The following is an 18,632-nucleotide window of genomic DNA, read 5'->3' as shown; positions in this document are numbered from 1 at the left end:
TATGACCATTAAAACAATGTGGAGATATATGATTAATCAATGGAATCAAACTGAAGATGGTTTATAATATTTCTATCATATTTCCAGGGGCGTTTCCAAGATTTGAATACATTGAGGCTTAGCCCAAAGCCAGAGGTGGAACTGTAGTAGAGGTGTATGGGGAATCTTCCCCCGGAGAAGAACAATTTAATTTCAGCAGCTAAATGCATTAATCTGGTGTACTTTGAGATGAACATTGAGAGATTAGAGCACTAAGAATTTTGTAAAGAAAAATATAAAATAACATTCATTAATGTCGATGAAATATGCCTTTAAAATAGGACTTGAAGAAAGACCTGCAGGGGGGTATGTTTCCCAAGTGCAGGGGGTTTGAAAATGTTAACAATAACAATTCATTTCTCCAAGGTACCCCACCTTCAATACACATCTAAAGGTGGTTGAGGCTGACTAGTTGCTGACACTTGTCATCATGCAATACATAGGCAAGATATTTTATGTTTAAGAACTAATGAGAGTCCCCTTACCATCTCTGCCTAGCTGCTTATGCACACTACTAAAAAGAATAAATAATTAAGGTAACAGACATTTCAATATAGTCTATTCTCACTTTTAGAACTGACAATCAACATTGAACATAACATATGAATGCCAACAAAAATGAACAGCCTCTTGTAATTTATTTTTAAAGACACAAGTAGGTATATTTGATTTGAAATACGTACAGTGGCTTGCGAAAGTATTCACCCCCCTTGCCATGTTTCCTATTTTGTTGCCTTACAACCTGGAATTAAAATACGTTTTTGGGGGGTTGTATCATTTGATTTACCCAACATGCCTACCACTTTGAAGATGCAAAATATGTTTTATTGTGAAACAAACAAGAAATAAGACAAAAAAACTGAAAACTTGAGCGTGCATTACTATTTCCCCCCCCCCCAAAGTCAATACTTTGTAAAGCCACCTTTGCAGCAATTACAGCTGCAAGTCTCTTGGGGTATGTCTCTATTAGCTTGGCACATCTAGCCACTGGGATTTTTGCCCATTCTTCAAGGCAAAACTACTCCAACTCCTTCAAGTTGGATGGGTCCTGCTGGTGTACAGCAATCTTTATTAATTAAGTCATACCACAGATTCTCAATTGGATTGAGGTCTGGGCTTCGACTAGGCCATTCCAAGACATTTAAATGTTTCCCCTTAAACTACTTGAAAGTTGTTTTAGCAGTATGCTTAGGGTCATTGTCCTGCTGGAAGGTGAACCTCCGTCCCAGTTTCAAATCTCTGGAAGATTGAAACAGGTTTCCCTCAAGAATTTTCCCGTGTTTAGCGCCATCCATCATTCCTTCAATTCTGACCAGTTTCCCAGTCCATGCAGATGAAAAACATCCCCACAGCATGATGCTGCCACCACCATGCTTCACTGTGGGGATGGTGTTCTCGGGGTGATGGAGGTGTTGGGTTTGCGCCAGACATAGCATTTTCCTTGATGGCCAAAAAGCTAAATTTGAGTCTCATCTGATCAGAGTACCTTCTTCCATATATTTGGGGAGTCTCCCACATGTCTTTTGGTGAACACCAAATGTGTTTGCTTATTTTTTTCTTTAAGCAATGGCTTTTTCTGGCCACTCTTCAATAAAGCCCAGCTCTGTGGAGTGTACGGCTTAAAGTGGTCCTATGGACAGATACTCCAATCTCCGCTGTGGAGCTTTGCACCTCCTACAGGGTTATCTTTGGTCTCTTTGTTGCCTCTCTGATTTAATGCCCTCCTTGCCTGGTCCGTGAATTTTGGTGGGTGGCCCTCTCTTGGCAGGTTTGTTGTGGTGCCATATTCTTAACATTTTTTAATCATGGATTTAATGGTGCTCCGTGGGATGTTCAAAGTTTAGGATATTTTTTTTTAACCCAACCCTAATCTGTACTTCGCCACAACTTTGTCCCTGATCTGTTTGGAGTGGTGCCTCTTGCTTAGTGGTGTTTCAGACTCTGGGGCCTTTCAGAACATGTGTATATTTACTGAGATCATGTAACAGATCATCTGACACTTAGATTGCACACAGGTAGACTTTATTTAACTAATTATGTGACTTCTGAAGGTACTTGGTTGCACCAGATCTAATTTAGGGGCTTCCAAACAAAAGGTGTGAACACATATGCATGCACCACTTTTCAGTTTTTATTTATTTTTAGAATTTTTTGAAACAAAGTATTTTTACCATTTCACTTCACCAATTTCGACTATTTTGTGTATGTCCATTTTATGAAATCCAATTAAAAATCAATTTAAATTACAGGTAGTAATGCTCAATTAGTATTTGGTAGCATTGCCTTTATATTGTTTAACTTGGGTCAAACGTTTGGGGTAGGATTCCACAAGCTTGGCACAATAAGTTTTTGTGTAAGTGAATTTTGGCCCATTCCTCCTGACAGAGCTGTTGTAACAGAGTCAGGTTTGTAGGCCTCCTTGCTCGCTGATACTTTTTCAATTCTGCCCACAAATTTTTTATAGGATTGAGGTCAGGGCTTTGTGATGGCCACTCCAATACCTTGACTTTGTTGTCTTTAAGCCATTTTGCCACAACTTTGGAAGTATGCTTGGGGTCATTGCCCATTTGGAAGACCCATTTGCGACCATGCTTTAACTTCCTGACTGATGTCTTGAGATGTTGCTTCAATATATCCACATATTTTTCCTTCCTCATGACGCCATCTATTTTGTGAAGTGCACCAGTCCCTCCTGCAGGAAAGCACCCCCACAACATGATGCTGCCACCCCCGTGCTTCACGGTTGAGATGGTGTTCTTCGGCTTGCAAGCCTTCCCCTTTTTCCTCCAAACATAAAGATGGTTATTATGGCCAAACAGTTCTATTTTTGTTTCATCAGACCAGAGGACATTTCTCCAAAAAGTACAATCTTTGTCCCCATGTGCAGTTGCAAACCGTAGTCTGGCATTTTTATGGCGGTTTTGGAGCAGTGACTCCTTCCTTGCTGAGCAGCCTTTCAGGTTATGTCGATATAGGACTCGTTTTACTGTGGATATAGATACTTTTGTACCTGTTTCCTCCAGCATTTTCACAAGGTCCTTTGATGTTGTTCTGGGATTGATTTGCACGGTATGACAGCTGCGTGGTCCCATGGTATGTATACTTGCGTACTATTGTTTGTACAGATGAACATGGTACCTTTAGGCGTTGGACCAGACTTGTGGAGGTCTACAATTTTTTTTCTGAGGTCTTGGCTGATTTCTTTTGATTTTCCCATGATGTCAAGCAAAAAGGCACTGAGTTTGAAGGTAGGTCTTGAAATACATCCACATGTACACCTCCAATTGACTCAAATTATGTCAATTAGCCTATCAGAAGCTTCTAAAGCCATGACATCATTTTCTGGAATTTTCCAAGCTGTTTAAAGGCACAGTCATCTTAGCGTATGTAAACTTCTGACCCACTGGAATTGTGATACAGTGAATTATAAGTGAAATAATCTGTCTGTAAACAATTGTTGGAAAAATGACTTGTGTCATGCACAAAGTAGATGTCCTAACCGACTCGCCAAAACTATAGTTTGTTAACAAGAAATTTGAAGAGTGGTTGAAAATCGAGTTTTAATGACTCCAACCTAAGTCAACCTAAGTCAAAACTTTGGACACATATACTCATTCAAGGGTTTCTCTTTATTTTTACTACTATAGAATAATAGTGAAGACACCAAAACTATGAAATAACACATATGGAATAATGTAGTAACCAAAAAAGTGTTAAACAAATCAAAATATAATTTATATTCTTCAAAGTAACCACACTTTGCACACTCTTGGCATTCTCTCAACCAGCTTCATGAGGAATGCTTTTCCAACAGTCTTGAAGGAGTTCCCACATATGATGAGCACTTGTTGGCTGCTTTTTCTTCACTCTGCGGTCCAACTCATCCCAAATCATCTCAATCGGGTTGAGGTCGGGTGATTGTGGAGGCCAGGTAATCTGATGCAGCACTCCATCACTTTCCTTCTTGGTAAAATAGCCCTTACACAGCCTGGGTGTGTGTTGGGTCATTGTCCTGTTGAAAAACAAATGATAGTCCCACTAAGCGCAAACCAGATGGGATGGTGTATCGCTGCATAATGCTGTGGTAGCCATGCTGGTTAAGTGTGCCTTGAATTCTAAATAAATAACCAACAGCTTCACCAGCAAAGCACCGTCACACCTCCTCCTCAATGCTTCATGGTGGGAACCACACATGAGGAGATCATCCGTTCACCTACTCTGCATCTCACAAAGACACGGCGGTTGGAACCAAAAATATCAAATTTAGACTCCAGACCAAAGGACACATTTCCACCGGTCTGATGTCTATTGCTCGTGTTTCTTGGCCCAAGCAAGTCTCTTCTTCTTTTGGTGTGCTTTAGTAGTGGTTTCTTTGCAGCAATTCGACCATGAAAGCCTGATTCATGGAGTCTTCTCTGAACAGTTGTTGAGATGTGTCTGTTACTTTACTTTGTGAAGCATTTATTTGGGCTGCCATTTCTGAGGCTGGTAACTCTAATAAACATATCCTCTGCAGCAGAGGTAACTCTGGGTCTTCCTTTCCTGTGAGACCCGATGAACTCCGCATGTGGTTCCCACCGTAAAGCATGCTTATCTAATCAGGATATACAGCGCCTTCGGGAAGTATTCAGACCCCTTGACTTTTTCCACATTTTGTGGTTACAGCCTTATTCTAAAATATATATATTTTTAAATCCTCAGCAATCTACACACAATATCCCATAATGACAAAGTGTAAACAGGTTTTTAGAATTTTTTTGCAAATGTATTCAAAATAAAAAAACAGAAATACCTTATTTACAAAGGTATTCTGACCCTTTGCTATGAGACTGGAAATTGAGCTCAGGTGCATCCTGTTTCCATTGATCATCCCTTGAGATGATCAATTGATTGGACATGATTTGGAAAGGTACACACCTGTCTATATAAGGTCCCACAGTTGACAGTGCATGTCAGAGCAAAAACCAAGCCATGAGGTCGAAGGAAATGTCCATAGAGCTCAGAGACCTGTTTGTGTCCAGGCACAGATCTGGGAAAGGGTACCAAGAAATGTCTGCAGCATTGAAGGTCCGTAAGAACACAGTGGCCTCCATCATTCTTAAATAGAAGAAGTTTGGAACCACCAAGACTCCTCTTAGAGCTGGCCGCCCGGCCAAACTGAGCAATCGGGGGAGAAGGGCCTTGGTCAGGGAGGTGACTAAGAACCCATTGGTCACTCTGACAGAGCTCCAGAGTTCCTCTGTGGAGATGGGAGAACCTTCCAGAAGGACAACCATCTCCGCAGCACTCCACCAATCAAGCCTTTATGGTAGAGTGGCCAGACGGAAGCCACTCAGTAAATGGCACATGACAGCCCACTTGGAGTTGAAACCAAGATTGAACTCTTTGGCCTGCAAGCCAAGCGTCTGGAGGAAACCTGGCACACTCCCTATGGTGAAGCATGGTGGTGGCAGCATCATGCTGTGGGGATGTTTTTCAGACTAGTCAGGGAAAGATTAACGGAGCAAAGTACAGAGAGATCCTTGATTGGAAACTTGCTCCAGAGTGCTCAGTCTGGGGCGAATGTTCACCTTCCAGCAGGACAATGACCCTTAGCACACCGTCAAGACAACACAGGAGTGGCTTCAGGACAAGTCTCAATGTCCTTGAGTGGCCCGGCCAGAGCCCGGACTTGAATCCGATCTAACATCTCTGGAGAAACCTGAAAATAGCTGAGCAGTGACACTCCGCATCCAACCTGACAGAGCTTGAGAGGATCTGCAGAGAAGAATGGGAGAAACTCCCCAAATACAGGTGTTCCAAGCTTGTAGCGTCATACCCAAGAAGACTCAAGGCTGTAATCGCTGCCAAAGGTGCTTCAGCAAAGTACTGAGTAAAGGGTCTGAAAACTTATGTAAATGTTATATTTCAAATATGCATTTCTAAAAACCTGTTTTTGCTTTGTCATTATGGGGTAGTGTGTGTAGATTGATAAAGGGAAAAAAACAATTTAATCAATTTTAGAATAAGGCTGTTACGTAACAAAATGTGGAAAAAGTCAAGGGGTCTGAATACTTTCCGAATGCACTGTAACTACACACACATATACAGTAGCTCTGGTTAAATGGATCATATGTTTTGAATGGTTTAGGTTAGAGACACAGTTTTTAGTAAAGTAATGGTAAAACCATGAGTTACAAATCTATGATCAGTTTTTCTCCATGGCATAGTGTCTAGCGTGTAACGTGTCTACACTTGACAGGTGACTTCTGCTATCAGAGTACGGCGATTGCATTGAAAAGACGAGTCGAGGCGCACAAAAGTCGCTTGTGGTCTGATTGTGTTCAGATCTGGCTGACCATGGATGCATTGTGTGAAGATTTCTGGATGCAATAAGGCTACCGAAAGAGCATACAGTGGGCGACGTAGTCGGCACTCCTCCCACAAGTCTCCAGGAAACTTGCGTTTTGGGACCTAGAGGGACCTTTTCATTATAATGTTGGAGAAAATATGTTCCTAACTTGGTGGCCTCATAAAATGCTAGCTAGTATTTAGAAACGATTTATGCTAACCCGTTTGCAATACCTTAAGCATTGCTTGCTAGCTACAGAGGTTAGCTGGCTTGTTAGCTACAGTAGAGCTACTGCCATCAGTTGTGATGTTATCATGTTTTGCCTGTTCCACTATTTGTAGAATGTATACTGGCATTTGAATGTAGCACGGGAATCTGGATACACTGTGGACACAGTAGACATTTATATTGAACAAAAATATAAAACGCAACTACTTAAATGATTTTACGGAGTTAGTTCATAAGGAAATCAGTCAATTGAAATGAATTCAGTCGGACCTAATCTATGGATTTCACATGACTGGGCTGGATGCAGCCATGGGTGGGCCTGGGACGGCATAGACCCACCCACTTGGGATGCAGGCCCAGCCACTCAGAATAAGTTTTTCCCCACAAAGGGCTTTATTACAGACACAAATACTCCTGTTTCATCAGCTGTCCGGGTGGCTGGTCTCAAATTATCGCGGAGATGAAGAAACCGGATCTGGAGGTCCTGGGCTGGCGTGGTTACACGTGGTCTGCGGTTGTGAGGCCGATTGGACGTACTGCCAAATTCTCTAAAACGACGTTGGAGGTGACTATGGTAGAGAAATGAACATTAAATTATCTTGTCAACAGCTCTGGTGGACATTCCTGCAGTCACACATCTGTGGCATCTTGTTGTGTGACAAAACGGCACATTTTAGAGTGGCCTTTTATTGTCCCCAGCACAAGGTGCAGCTGTGTAATGATTATGCTGTTTAAATCAGCTTCTTGATATGCTACAACTGTCAGGCGGATGTATTATCTTGGCGAAGGAGAAATGCTCACTAACAGGGATGTAAACAAATTTGTACACAAAATTTGAGAGAAATAAGCTTTTTGTATGGAACATTTCTGGGATCTTTTATTTCTGCTCATGAAACATGGGACCAACACTTTACATGTTGCGTTTATATTTTTGTTCAGTGTAAGTGTATATAGAAGCATGACTCTTTCGGAATTCCATGATCAGAATACTAAAGAGGCATGAACTGTCAAGTCTAGACACAGCCTAACGGGACCTCAGACAAACCAGGTTTCCATCTGCCACGGTATCTGTTAAAGATGTCTACGATGAGTATGGCATGGCGTGTCTCCTCTAATGCCCAGGAAACTAAGATTCAAACTCCCATTACAGCTCTGTAACAGTTATGTCAAAATATGGACTTTCTCTGAGTGACAATCAACAAAAACAAATGCCTTAATTTTTCATATTAGATCATTTTTCCTACTGACAAAGAAACCACAAATAATTAGGTACGTTTAATATCAGATTTTATTGAGAATATGTCATTTCAAGCATGAAATTATTCTGTGTAGTTTCTGGAATGGAAAAGTCTACGACCGTATTGGTCAATATTTGTATGAAGACGAGGATCATTTTATAAATAACAAGAAAGGAAATATATAATAATCAGAAAAACAGTTCCAGTGATGTATGAAAACAATGATGGTGCCAAATGTGGCACAGTGGGCTGAATAGTAGACAGCACAGACCATCTCTCCCCCATTATGACAAAACTAAGGGAAAAACACTTTGGTCAAAGGTCAAATATGGACGAGCAAGCCCTAATGGCGCCGTCTTGATTGTAAAATCTGCAGTAATCACTTAGATGGTGGCACAGCCTTCCTGATTTACTCCCCTTTATATATTAATTGTTCATTTCCTGAATCCTCTTTTCACCATTTCCTTGCTTATGACCCTCACAATTGAATCACAAATGGACGGTGACCATTGCATTGTGGGAGAAAAGATAAGTGATACAGAAAAAAAAAAAAGAACGTGGTAATCTGGCTAGAATTACGCTCTAATATGCTGACATTCTTTTCCCTCAAACATGAAACAAAACCATTTTCCATATAAACATACTCTTTACATATACACATTACATGGTGGTGTAAGAACCAGATAAATGTACAAGTATTTACACATTTTACAAAGTCACAATTTCCCATGGGGTGCTCTTGATAGCTCAATATCCCCAATAACACCGGAGGTTCCATAACCACATATCATACCAGTAACTGATGTGAGAAAAGAACAACAAAAAGGAAGTAGAAAATTATTTCACCAAATTGAAATCATAAAACAGTAGCAGTAGTTACTGGCTAAATGACAATATTCATATGTATCAATGTCAATTTCATGTTTTAGGTAAGAGAAGGCTTGTTTCATGATTTACAGAATGCAATCAAATAGGTATGGTCTTTACAGTTTTCAAGTGTTCATGTGTTGAACCCAAGTTCTGGAATTTCACCCGTAAGTTTTTTACCAGACTACCCTCAGTATTTTTGCCTGAAGACAGTGGAGACCCTTTGGCACAGTGCTGGTAGTCGAGGCTTTTCAAGATTTTGAGTTGGCCCTTTCCTTTAGCTCCTTCCTCCTCTACGCTCTCCTTCCCTCCAGTTTCCACAGGCCTTGCGCCAGGAACCCTCTCCACTATAATTACCTTGTTCTCATTGGGCAGGGTGGTCTGACCAGCCACGCAACAGCTCCTCGTGGGCACCTGGAGGTTTTGCAGTTCATGTAGAGGCAGTGTTCCCAGCATGTGATCCAAAGAGTTCCACCTGCACAGCGGGGGCTGGGGCTGAGCCTTCCCCACAGAGCCCACACCCTGGTGGGCCGTGGATGACGTAGTCTCAAGGGAGTCTGTTAGGGCACTGTTCATTTCTGTGGAGCCGTTGCAGCTGGATGAATAGCCAGCGGGGCTCCATGAGGTGCTGCACCCCTCAGTGCAACTCTCCATCCTCTCTGGGACGGAGTAGCTACGGCTGACAGGTGAGGCATGGGAGGAACCCGTGTCCAGCCTGGGGTCAGTGTATTTAGAGCGCAGCTCCTGGACATGTGGCCAGTGGAAAATCTCTGTCTGCACTGGGCTCGGAGGACCGTTGGGACAAGGGGACGTGACCCGTGAGCTGGCCCCAGAACTGAGGCTTGGGGTCGGGCTTGGGGTCCTCAGCTCATGCACGACCACTTGCTCATAGGAGTTGAGTGACAGCATCAGGTTAGCTCTACCTGCATACACAGAAAGACAGGGCAGAGAAAAGGGACAGCGGTTTTATAATTTCAGTTTTACAGATTAGAGCATCACATCAAATCATAACTGATCAGCAAAACATAAATACATTTAAAAAAGCTTACCCCAGTCTCTCTTTTGGAACGTCGCCTCGTAGACAGCTGGCAGGTTCTTGGGGGCAAGGTGTTTCTCAGCTTCCCTGTTCCTCTGCCTCACCACAGGCCTGCTGTTCTTGATGCGCTGGCTGTACTGGCGGGCCAGCTGGAACACCTTGTTCTTCATCTTCTCCATGTCCTGCAGGATCAGGTCCTCATCTACCTCTGAACACAGACTGATTATCCTGGGGACGGGAGCGCTACTGACCCCGCCTCTCTCCCTGGACTTGGGAATCTTATTCTGGCAGGACTCATGCCCTGAGAAGGGGTCTGGGGTGATTATGACAGGTAATGGGACTGGGGATTCCTTTGAGACACTACCCATGTCTGACTCCTCCAGGATCCTCATGGGCTCGATGTACTCAGCTTCAGGGCTATCGCTGCTGGTTCCCCCCTTCCGGGATAGATGTGATCTGGGATGGAAAATTTCCTCTGTACTATTGGAACCCTTGGGTTCCTCAAGGGTCCCACTGACATCTATCTCTTGCCACACTTGGACCATGTCTGAGGAGGGTCTGAAGAACTCTTCCTCATCTCCAACGGGAGCATCATTGACACTCTGGGACCTGGGCTTTGGGTCTGCAGCTCTCTGTGGCTCCAGCACAGGGGTATTATTAGTCCTCTGCTCTTTTTCTATGCCAGGAAGGTCGAAAGCTGACCAAAAGGTGGGCCGGATGTTCGGGGAGCTCCTCCGGTGCCCTGGAACCGCCTGGTCCTGGGGTTTGCCGTTAAGCTGCCGGCTCAGGTGTCTGACCAGGCCTGCAGGGATATAGGACAGGCTCTCCCTGCGTGTGATGCTGAAGCTGGCGTCCTGGTGCTCAGCATGTTCGTAGTACCTCCTGATCTTGTGGATGAGTATCTGGTCTTGCTTGGAGAGAGTGAACTGGCGCTCTCCCTCCATGAGGTGGTCTGGTCTAGGGTCAGGCGTTGAGGTGTTGGCCTCCAGGAGCAGTGGGGGCTCTGGGGTGGAGTTGACCAGGGTCTGGGCCTTCTCCTGGAGCATGGTGCTCAGACAGGGGTTGCTGCTGCTCCTGCTGCCCGGCTGAGGTGAGGGGCAGCCCAGGGAACGCAGCTCCTCTGAGACCACCAGGCTGCCTCTGCGGGACAGGCTGCTGACAAAATGCTCAGCAATTACACTGGCCTGGTCCAACACAGAGGCAGGTAGAATGCTGCTGGGCTCAGTCCGCATCGCCCCATCCTCCAACTCTGAACACTCTCCATTGATCACCGATGAGGAGTTCATCTCATCCTGTTGGTGGGCAGAGCAGTCACTCTCCTTCTCTTCTCCTTCTTTGTACCTTTCCTCTTTCCACTTCTCAAGCCCCGGTGTCTGAGATGTCTCAAACTGTCTTGGAAGCAGGGTGGGCAAGGCATCAGGCTCTGTGTATAGGGGTGGGTTCTTGTCACTCTCTTCCATCAACACTACCTTAGGAGCACTGCTTTGAGGAAGCACCTCCTTCACATACACCTGGATAAGGAGGACAGAGTCTATATTAACATCAGGATGGTTAAGGCACGACCTCTGATAGTAGCACATATCGTCTTATATTCTGTCAAAGGAAAGGACTGTATAATGGATAGTGGGACATTTTGATTCCATTTTTAGCTTTACAACTAATTCCTCAGATACAATTGCCACGGGCCATGCCATACACCCCTGCTGAACTCAGCATTAAAATGTAGCAATTTCAAAAAAGTTGAAAACACCAATTTCACTCTAGTGTGCAGTTATAACAGACTAATTTCCAACCGCCGTCTGGCTGTGATGGTGTGTGTAGTGGAATGCAGCAGGGAGCTGCGAGAAGGAGATAAGGGAGGGATGAAAATAACTTGTCACACTCGGCTTGGAACCAGCCGTCCCACAGAGCACCCAGGAGACGCAGGTTCTATCAAAAATATTCCCCGTCCCAATATCAAAATGTTGCATTTCTCACCGTGAGAGATGACAGGCGGCAACAGCATGAAGGAGGGGACTTCTCATTTACAGGACATAAATACACAACCCCCGAGAGCTGGGATGATAAACCGAAAATTACCGACACCACCTTCTTACCGAAGCATTTTATTTAGGGTCCTAATAGTCAGTGATTTTGCTACACAAATGTACCTGCAATTTTTTGGGTTCTAAAACCAAAATTTGCTCAACAGTAAAAGCATATGCATTATATTGATTCCTGCTATGACAGTATCTGCCTGTCCCTGTTTCATTAGCTGTCAGCTGATGTGTGAGTGAACCACCCCATTTCCCCACTGTGCCCAGAGGGAGAGATGCATTCTAAACACAAGCATCTGACAAGTTGCTCAAAATGTAATTGTGTTACATTACTGTTGTTCTAGTTACAGAGAGGAGTCACAGCTTTCTGTGAGTATACAATTTATTTCAATGAGTTCATGGCACCACTTTACAATCGGAGTAGGCTAGTCTACGTAGTATGGTTTTGATGCGCATGTGGAGCGGAACGCTCCATTTGCGTTGAATAGGCCTACGTCAAGTAGCCTTGACCTAGCACTGGAAAGGTTTTGTAGGGCATTGGCCAACATTTACTGATATGTTAATCAATTAACCTACATAGCTAGATATGATCTTATTGCTAGATAGCCAAGTGTTTTGATTTTCCACTTCCCCAGGTGGTGAACAATATGCCAGTAGGCCTATGCACAAAGATGGTTGGCAAATTAATCTCCAAAGAGCCAAACAGTATTCAGATCATTCTTTATCCTATTTTGACAGGTTGCACATACAAAATATCATGCATTCCCTGGATCTGTTAGATCGAATGGCTCACCAGTGCACTACGTTCAGTGGGTCCTGCAGCACCCTCAGCACCCCTACTTCCCGCAGCTATGCCCACTGGTTGTAGGCTATTAAGATGCCAAGAGGACTTATCTGAACAGTGCTCATCTTTTGGGCCAACTACCAGTCTTACTTGCTGGATATTTTCAAAATTCCCATCCCCCTCAAAATATGAAATCATTTTCTGAAAGCATTGCCTGAGAGACATAGAAGAACCAAAAACATTAATCTGTTCAGAAGAATCTCTTGAAGCTTAGTCTCTCGTGAATGATGTGGTTCTGGGTGCAGAGACCACCCTAACTTTGACCCAGCCAGTCCACACCCTCCATACCTGGTCAGTGAAGGCCTCCACTGTAGCCATTTCACTGATCTCCTGGGCTGATGTATCCATCCTCGCCCCCATTGGTCTCTTCTCATCTACAACCTCACAGTGTTCTTCATCCTGGGACAGCAGAACACAATATGAAGGGGACTGCAGCACATTTAGGTTGAACACTGTGCCATACACAGGGGTACCATGGCCAAAAACCATACATTGGAGTATCACATTGCTATATACTCTGGTTCCAGACAGTCACAATACTGATTAGCATTGGGTTGTAAAGCACCTGTGTGACAGTACATGCATTTTATAGACAGCTGACATTCATATTAGAGATATTCAAAGTTCAGGCCATTTTAAACCCATTAGAGCAATTAACCTTTAAAAACCTCCTCTGTGGTTTCGGAATAATCAAAAGAGAAACCTTTTAACTAATGTGATTGCCAAAGACCAAAGCACCTATTATCCTGACTCCCCGATTTGACAGGCAAATTCACCTTTGAAGTCATACAGCAGCTCTGTGGATCCATTGACTCAATGCAAATGCAACCGTCAACTACGCACAAGGCTAATTGCTAACCTCCAAATTAGTCATTTCTACAATGTTGATTTTGGGTCTAACTCCCCGCAACACAAGAGAGAAAAGAATGGTAGTATGCGTGTTAATCCTTCACTTAAACCCCCTCAAATTCGGAACATACGAAGCCTTTTAATGACTTGAACACAGAAAATGTATATTTATAATGTACATAATACCGTCACCTTTTCCCCAACATTATATGAAGACGTGATTAATCATAAATCTGATCAGCAGATCTTCATGCTACTGATTGTTGTTACCATTCCTGGAAGGTTTAGTCCATGCTGTTATTATTATTGTGTGAGTTTGAAAACCAGAAGCATTCCATGAGTATGGCAAATGGTAGCTGGGTGTTAGTGAATTACATCAAGGTCGAGGTAAACAGAGAGGGAGATTGTTGATTGGCAAGCCAATGAAATGGCAGAGGAAATACGAAACCCATTGGTGGCAGTGAGCCTCACCGTTGTGAACCGAGCGGAAAGCAAAGCCCTGGCCCTATAGTGCCAGCAGGAGATGGCTGCCAGCATAGAGCTGGCAAAGTCGGCTACCTGGTCGTCCTCCATCAGAATATCATCCATGTTCATCTCCCCCTTCTCCTCCTCCTGCTCAGTGCCCCCCTGGAGGGGCGGGGACCCTGGCCTAGGGTCCTCACCATCACTGGGACATAGCTCCTCCTGGTCCTCCTGTACACTAGGCCTCTCAGCCTTTGGCTTGCCTAGACTGGAGCCCAGCATACCGACACTAGCAGAGGGTTGCAGGGAACGCCTGTCCCCCAGCAGAGCACCTTCACTGTCCGCATGCTGTAGCGTGAAGTCACAGAGAGTTGAGTTGTTACTGCGAGGCCAGCATAGACGTGTTGTGTTTTCAATGCAATGTTTTTGAAAATCATGGCATCGCTGAATGCTCTAGTACAGTGTGAGATATGAAGGCACAATGTGTCCAAGTCAGCATGCTGTCCATTCCACACTGTGAACACATTACAATCACTGAAAACCCTGAGACAGAAACCTTTAACTACCACAGTTTAGCCCAACAGGGCTTAGAGTAGCAGTTCCTCTCTTTTGGTTAATTTCTCTCTGAATGGAATGGAAATTGTTTGACCCTGCCGAGTCAGGGTCAAACAACATTATCTCACTAGACACACTGAACAGAGTCAACCGATTTCTGTTTTTCTGCACAGAGGAGAAAAAAAACATGGCAGGGAAAATTGTACTTTCATCATTGGGGAGCTTACCTTCAGAATGGCTGCAAGTCAGGAGTAGATAATGAAGAGGAGACATATTTAAAAAAAAAAAGGAGAATGTCAACAATATTGCCAATACAACAAACTCCATTCATATAACATACTGTAATAATATCTGAGCAAGTTAATTGGATAAACTGAATGAGAAATGCCTCCTTTCAGAGACTCAGAAATGATGCAATTCACAAGGACAGTCCTCTCTGACCGAGGAGGATAAAGAACAAGAAAATAACTTCATTAGGTTTGTAGCTAAAATGATTTGAGAGGGCGTAAAGACTCCAAAGAGACAAGACAGAGGTACTTAGTTTAGTCCTTTCATTACTGGATAATTAAAATGCATGAGAGCAGCCCGAGCAACAGATCTAAAGCCAGGACTGAATTTGACTATTGAAAAGAGCTTGAGCATGACAAAGCTTTCAGTAATATGGCCCATCATTTACATCATTATGTGTGAGCTAGGGCAGAGGGGTGTGTGGGGGTGAGAGAGTGGAGTGGGGTGGCTGGCCTTTTGATCTGGCTGTCCAGGGGTCATCTAGGGCAGAATGAAAGTATGGGGTGAATACAGAGACTTGGTACGAGCGACAGAGAACCTGAATCAAAGCAGCAGTGGCTCCAGGTTGCTGTTCATCATGATAATGAACGTCAAAGACCTCTAACAGGCTGTTTAAGCTAATTATTATGAATAACAATTGTTGCCTTTAATACCTTTGGTTGTCCTCACAATCTGTTTCGCTGGTTCTAAATGAAAAAGAATAAAAGACATGGTCGAAGCATAGTGAACATATTTGTGGCTAATATACTGTACTCTCAGACAGATATCACACAAGCAATAAGCTTTTAAGACAAAACGTCTCTTAAATATTATTATTTATTTTTTTATCTCAAAATCGTAGCACTGTGGGTAAGTAACTAATCGAGACGGCGTTAGTGTTGTTTTCATAAAACAAAAACATTGTTTTACTATGTCCAGGGGAACTATCTTACCTGATCTCCTGCGTCCGTGCCGTCCTTCTGCAGGGAAGTCTTCAGCCTGGCAGGACACAGCCTTCTTCAGCCTCACAGGGCTGTAACGGTACCTCCCTGATCCTGGGTCTGCACACAGCATCACTACTACTCACTCACTACCAAGCCAGTCAAAGCAATCATTCTCTACTCATCTACAGGGGACACAACAGTTAATAATTGTTCCAAAAGGTTTACAAAGAAGCTAATATATTTCCAGTAAATGAATGGATCTTCTTGCACTCAATGACGGCACTTTATGATGCTTTGGTAACAGCCGCAGCCAGAGATATGGTTAGTGCCTTTACCTTTGATTAATAGCAACCCTATTCATTCATCTGGAATACTCACTGAGAGAATCCTTTTCCAGGATGGCCTCTTTTGCCTGTAAGACAGAAATCAGAAGAAGGCATTAGTAATAAGTTGATGTGAGTGGATGGTGCAAGACTGTAGGATAGTTGACAGAGGTGGAGATGAATCCCTGCTGTTAGGTTTACCTTCTGTGGGACGATGGTGTGGTGGTTCTCTAGAATCAGCCTCCTGATATGACGAGCCCAGAGGCGCTTCTCCTCTACAGTCTTGGCCTGAAACAGACACTTGTCAATTATAGTGAGCTCTTGGAGAACTATTACAAGATGATGTAGTGGTAGAACCACACTCACCTGCACAGTGTGAGGCTGCTTGGGATGCTTGAAGTGGATCACACTGAAGTGCAGGGGGTCCTTGGCACTGTCAAGCAGCATCAGAGTTGAGCACTGAAACCGAACACATACAGAAACATTACACAAACGTTAAACCAACCTGATAAAGCAAGCCCATGCCATTCGGGTTAGACTGGTCGACTGTGCCTGCTCCGTACCGAGATGTGGGTCTTGTAGACGTAGTGCTCTCCTCTCTTCTTGGTGATGAGGAGCATCTTGTCGAAGAGGAACAGCATCCGGGTATTCTTGGCACGTTGTACCTGGAAAGTTCCCTCCAGGACCAGCTCTCCAAATGTAGTGAGGTCAGGGCCCTTCCAGTTGATCAGGAGAGACTGGATCTCCTGCACACACACACACACACACACACACCCCATATGAGCGGTGATTGTATCTAGGTCTCCTAAACATTGGTTGGGTTCACTACACTGGCAAAACTGTACATGAAAGCATGCACAAGGGGTGCAAAGTCAGCATAGAGAACTGTGCGTTTTTGTTGTTGTAACATTAAAAAAACACAGTTAGGCAAGGGAAACCATGGGCAGTGAACTAGCCATCCAATTAAAAGCAGGAATTAAAACAAAACCAAAACGCAGCAGACAAGGTGACCCTGTAGAACCTGGTGGTTCTGTTATCCCAGGGGGCCTGGTGTTTAGGAGTTAAAACATCATTTGATTTATTGGGTCCCTACAAGGCCAATTTCTTTCTAAAGATTTCGGCTTTAGACTATGTCTTAAGGTCGGTGGTGGAAGTTAGAGGTTTATTGCTTTATTGGAACAACAAATACTTTGCAATGAAATCAAAACGTGAATGGCCTCGCTCCATACACAGAGTACATTAAACTCAGCCAGGGAAATACTGTGGAACAGCAGCCTGGAACAGTTTAGGAGGCTGGGTGACTAACAATGCCTTATCAACAAGACCTCCAGCAACACAGTCAAACAGCATACACTTCATTATCTGATAATAAAAACCTCTAGAGAAACATAGCCACCAGAAAATGACCTCAATTAGATGTCATTGCTGCACTACACAATGATGCAGGTACATTATATCACAATAGTGGAAAGGGGTGGGTCAAATTCCCTTCACCCTACCCTGAGTAGCCATACTGACCTGCAGCCTGACAGAGTGCTCGTGTTTCCTCTTCATGTCATTGATGTACCAGGCCACCCCGGTCATGGTGTCGATGGCCTCCTGCACCACCTCATAGCCCTCCTCATCAGGGTCAAAGTGCTTGGCAATCTCCTTTCAGCGAGAGAGGGAAAGGGAGAGCAAACAACCACAGCATGACGAGTCAAGACCTCTGGAGTGGGGTTGATTGTGTTGTTGTAATATGCAATACAATGCTTTGCCATCTTCTTGCTAGGTTAAAGGTTGAATGCAATTTATTTTGCCCTCCTTGTCAAAGGACCCCACAATCAACCCGCAATCGCACAAGGACAATTCTATATAGTTCTCTTAGACCATCTCTACCCATAGTAAAGGTAGTAGGTAGTGAAGACCAGTGTACCTGCAGAAGCAGGTGGTATTTGAGGATCCTCTGGACAGGTTTGAGCAGGTAGGACCCCAGGGGGAGAGAACGCTTGAGAGAGGCCTGGCGATCGCTGAAGAACTTGGCCAGGGTCTTACTCCTCATGCAGTCTGTCAGTGCACCCACAGAGCTAGAACAAAAACACAAGCCAATGGATCGTACAGATGACTATCATTTTTATTTAAAACATGTCCATAGAACCACCCAAAGGTTCCAGAAAACCATAAATTATCCCTTCTACTTACTTGGGATAGTTTGTGCAGTACTGCGTGTAGATCTCAAAATCATCACTCTATAAAATAACAAAATGGAGGAAGACCCCACAATCAGATCAATAGCACTAGCTTCCTGATGATAGGTTCAATTCAGTCTGTCTATGAGTGGCCTCCACTTACCTTATCTACGAAGCATCTGGCCACAGCCACAGGGTCATTTTCACACATGTCCAGAGACTGCAGCAGCTCACTGTGGAAGAAGACCGACATACAGACATGCACAGCATCAACTATACAGACATCTGAGGTCTTGTCAGAGACGGCAAGAAGAGGAATTCAGTGTAAACTACAGATAACGGCCAAAATATTGGAAACATTAAATTAAGGATACAAAGTATATTGAAAGCAGCAGCTTCCACACAGGTGTCGTTTCTGAGTTAAGCAATTAACAACCCATCATGG

The 18,632-nt window shown here is 43.9% G+C and overlaps 1 protein-coding gene across 10 annotated transcripts in view; it reads right to left on the bottom strand.

Annotated features, from left to right (window-relative positions):
- Nucleotides 1-7,868: 7,868 nt before the first annotated feature.
- LOC106610864 (pleckstrin homology domain-containing family G member 3) overlaps nt 7,869-18,632 on the bottom strand; it is a 51,375-nt gene continuing 40,611 nt past the window's right edge. For 7 of the 10 annotated variants that reach the window (XM_045723440.1, XM_045723443.1, XM_045723444.1 and 4 more), the window contains 15 exons: nt 18,351-18,420; nt 18,201-18,247; nt 17,935-18,085; nt 17,538-17,669; nt 16,583-16,765; nt 16,386-16,478; nt 16,221-16,307; nt 16,075-16,108; nt 15,706-15,828; nt 15,427-15,459; nt 14,713-14,723; nt 13,940-14,278; nt 12,908-13,018; nt 9,753-11,250; nt 7,869-9,626 (listed from right to left, as the gene is read on the bottom strand). In XM_045723440.1, coding sequence (XP_045579396.1) covers nt 8,803-9,626; nt 9,753-11,250; nt 12,908-13,018; nt 13,940-14,278; nt 14,713-14,723; nt 15,427-15,459; nt 15,706-15,828; nt 16,075-16,108; nt 16,221-16,307; nt 16,386-16,478; nt 16,583-16,765; nt 17,538-17,669; nt 17,935-18,085; nt 18,201-18,247; nt 18,351-18,420 — 3,736 coding nt within the window. In that variant the 3' untranslated portion in view covers nt 7,869-8,802. The remainder of the gene's footprint in view (nt 9,627-9,752; nt 11,251-12,907; nt 13,019-13,939; nt 14,279-14,712; nt 14,724-15,426; nt 15,460-15,705; nt 15,829-16,074; nt 16,109-16,220; nt 16,308-16,385; nt 16,479-16,582; nt 16,766-17,537; nt 17,670-17,934; nt 18,086-18,200; nt 18,248-18,350; nt 18,421-18,632) is intronic. The other 3 variants (XM_045723447.1, XM_045723446.1, XM_045723448.1) reach the window with 3 other exon arrangements.

Source organism: Salmo salar, chromosome ssa09 (genome assembly GCF_905237065.1).
Source record: "Salmo salar chromosome ssa09, Ssal_v3.1, whole genome shotgun sequence".
In the NCBI taxonomy this organism is placed as follows: domain Eukaryota; kingdom Metazoa; phylum Chordata; class Actinopteri; order Salmoniformes; family Salmonidae; genus Salmo; species Salmo salar.
This window is presented reverse-complemented; position numbering and strand designations above follow the sequence as displayed.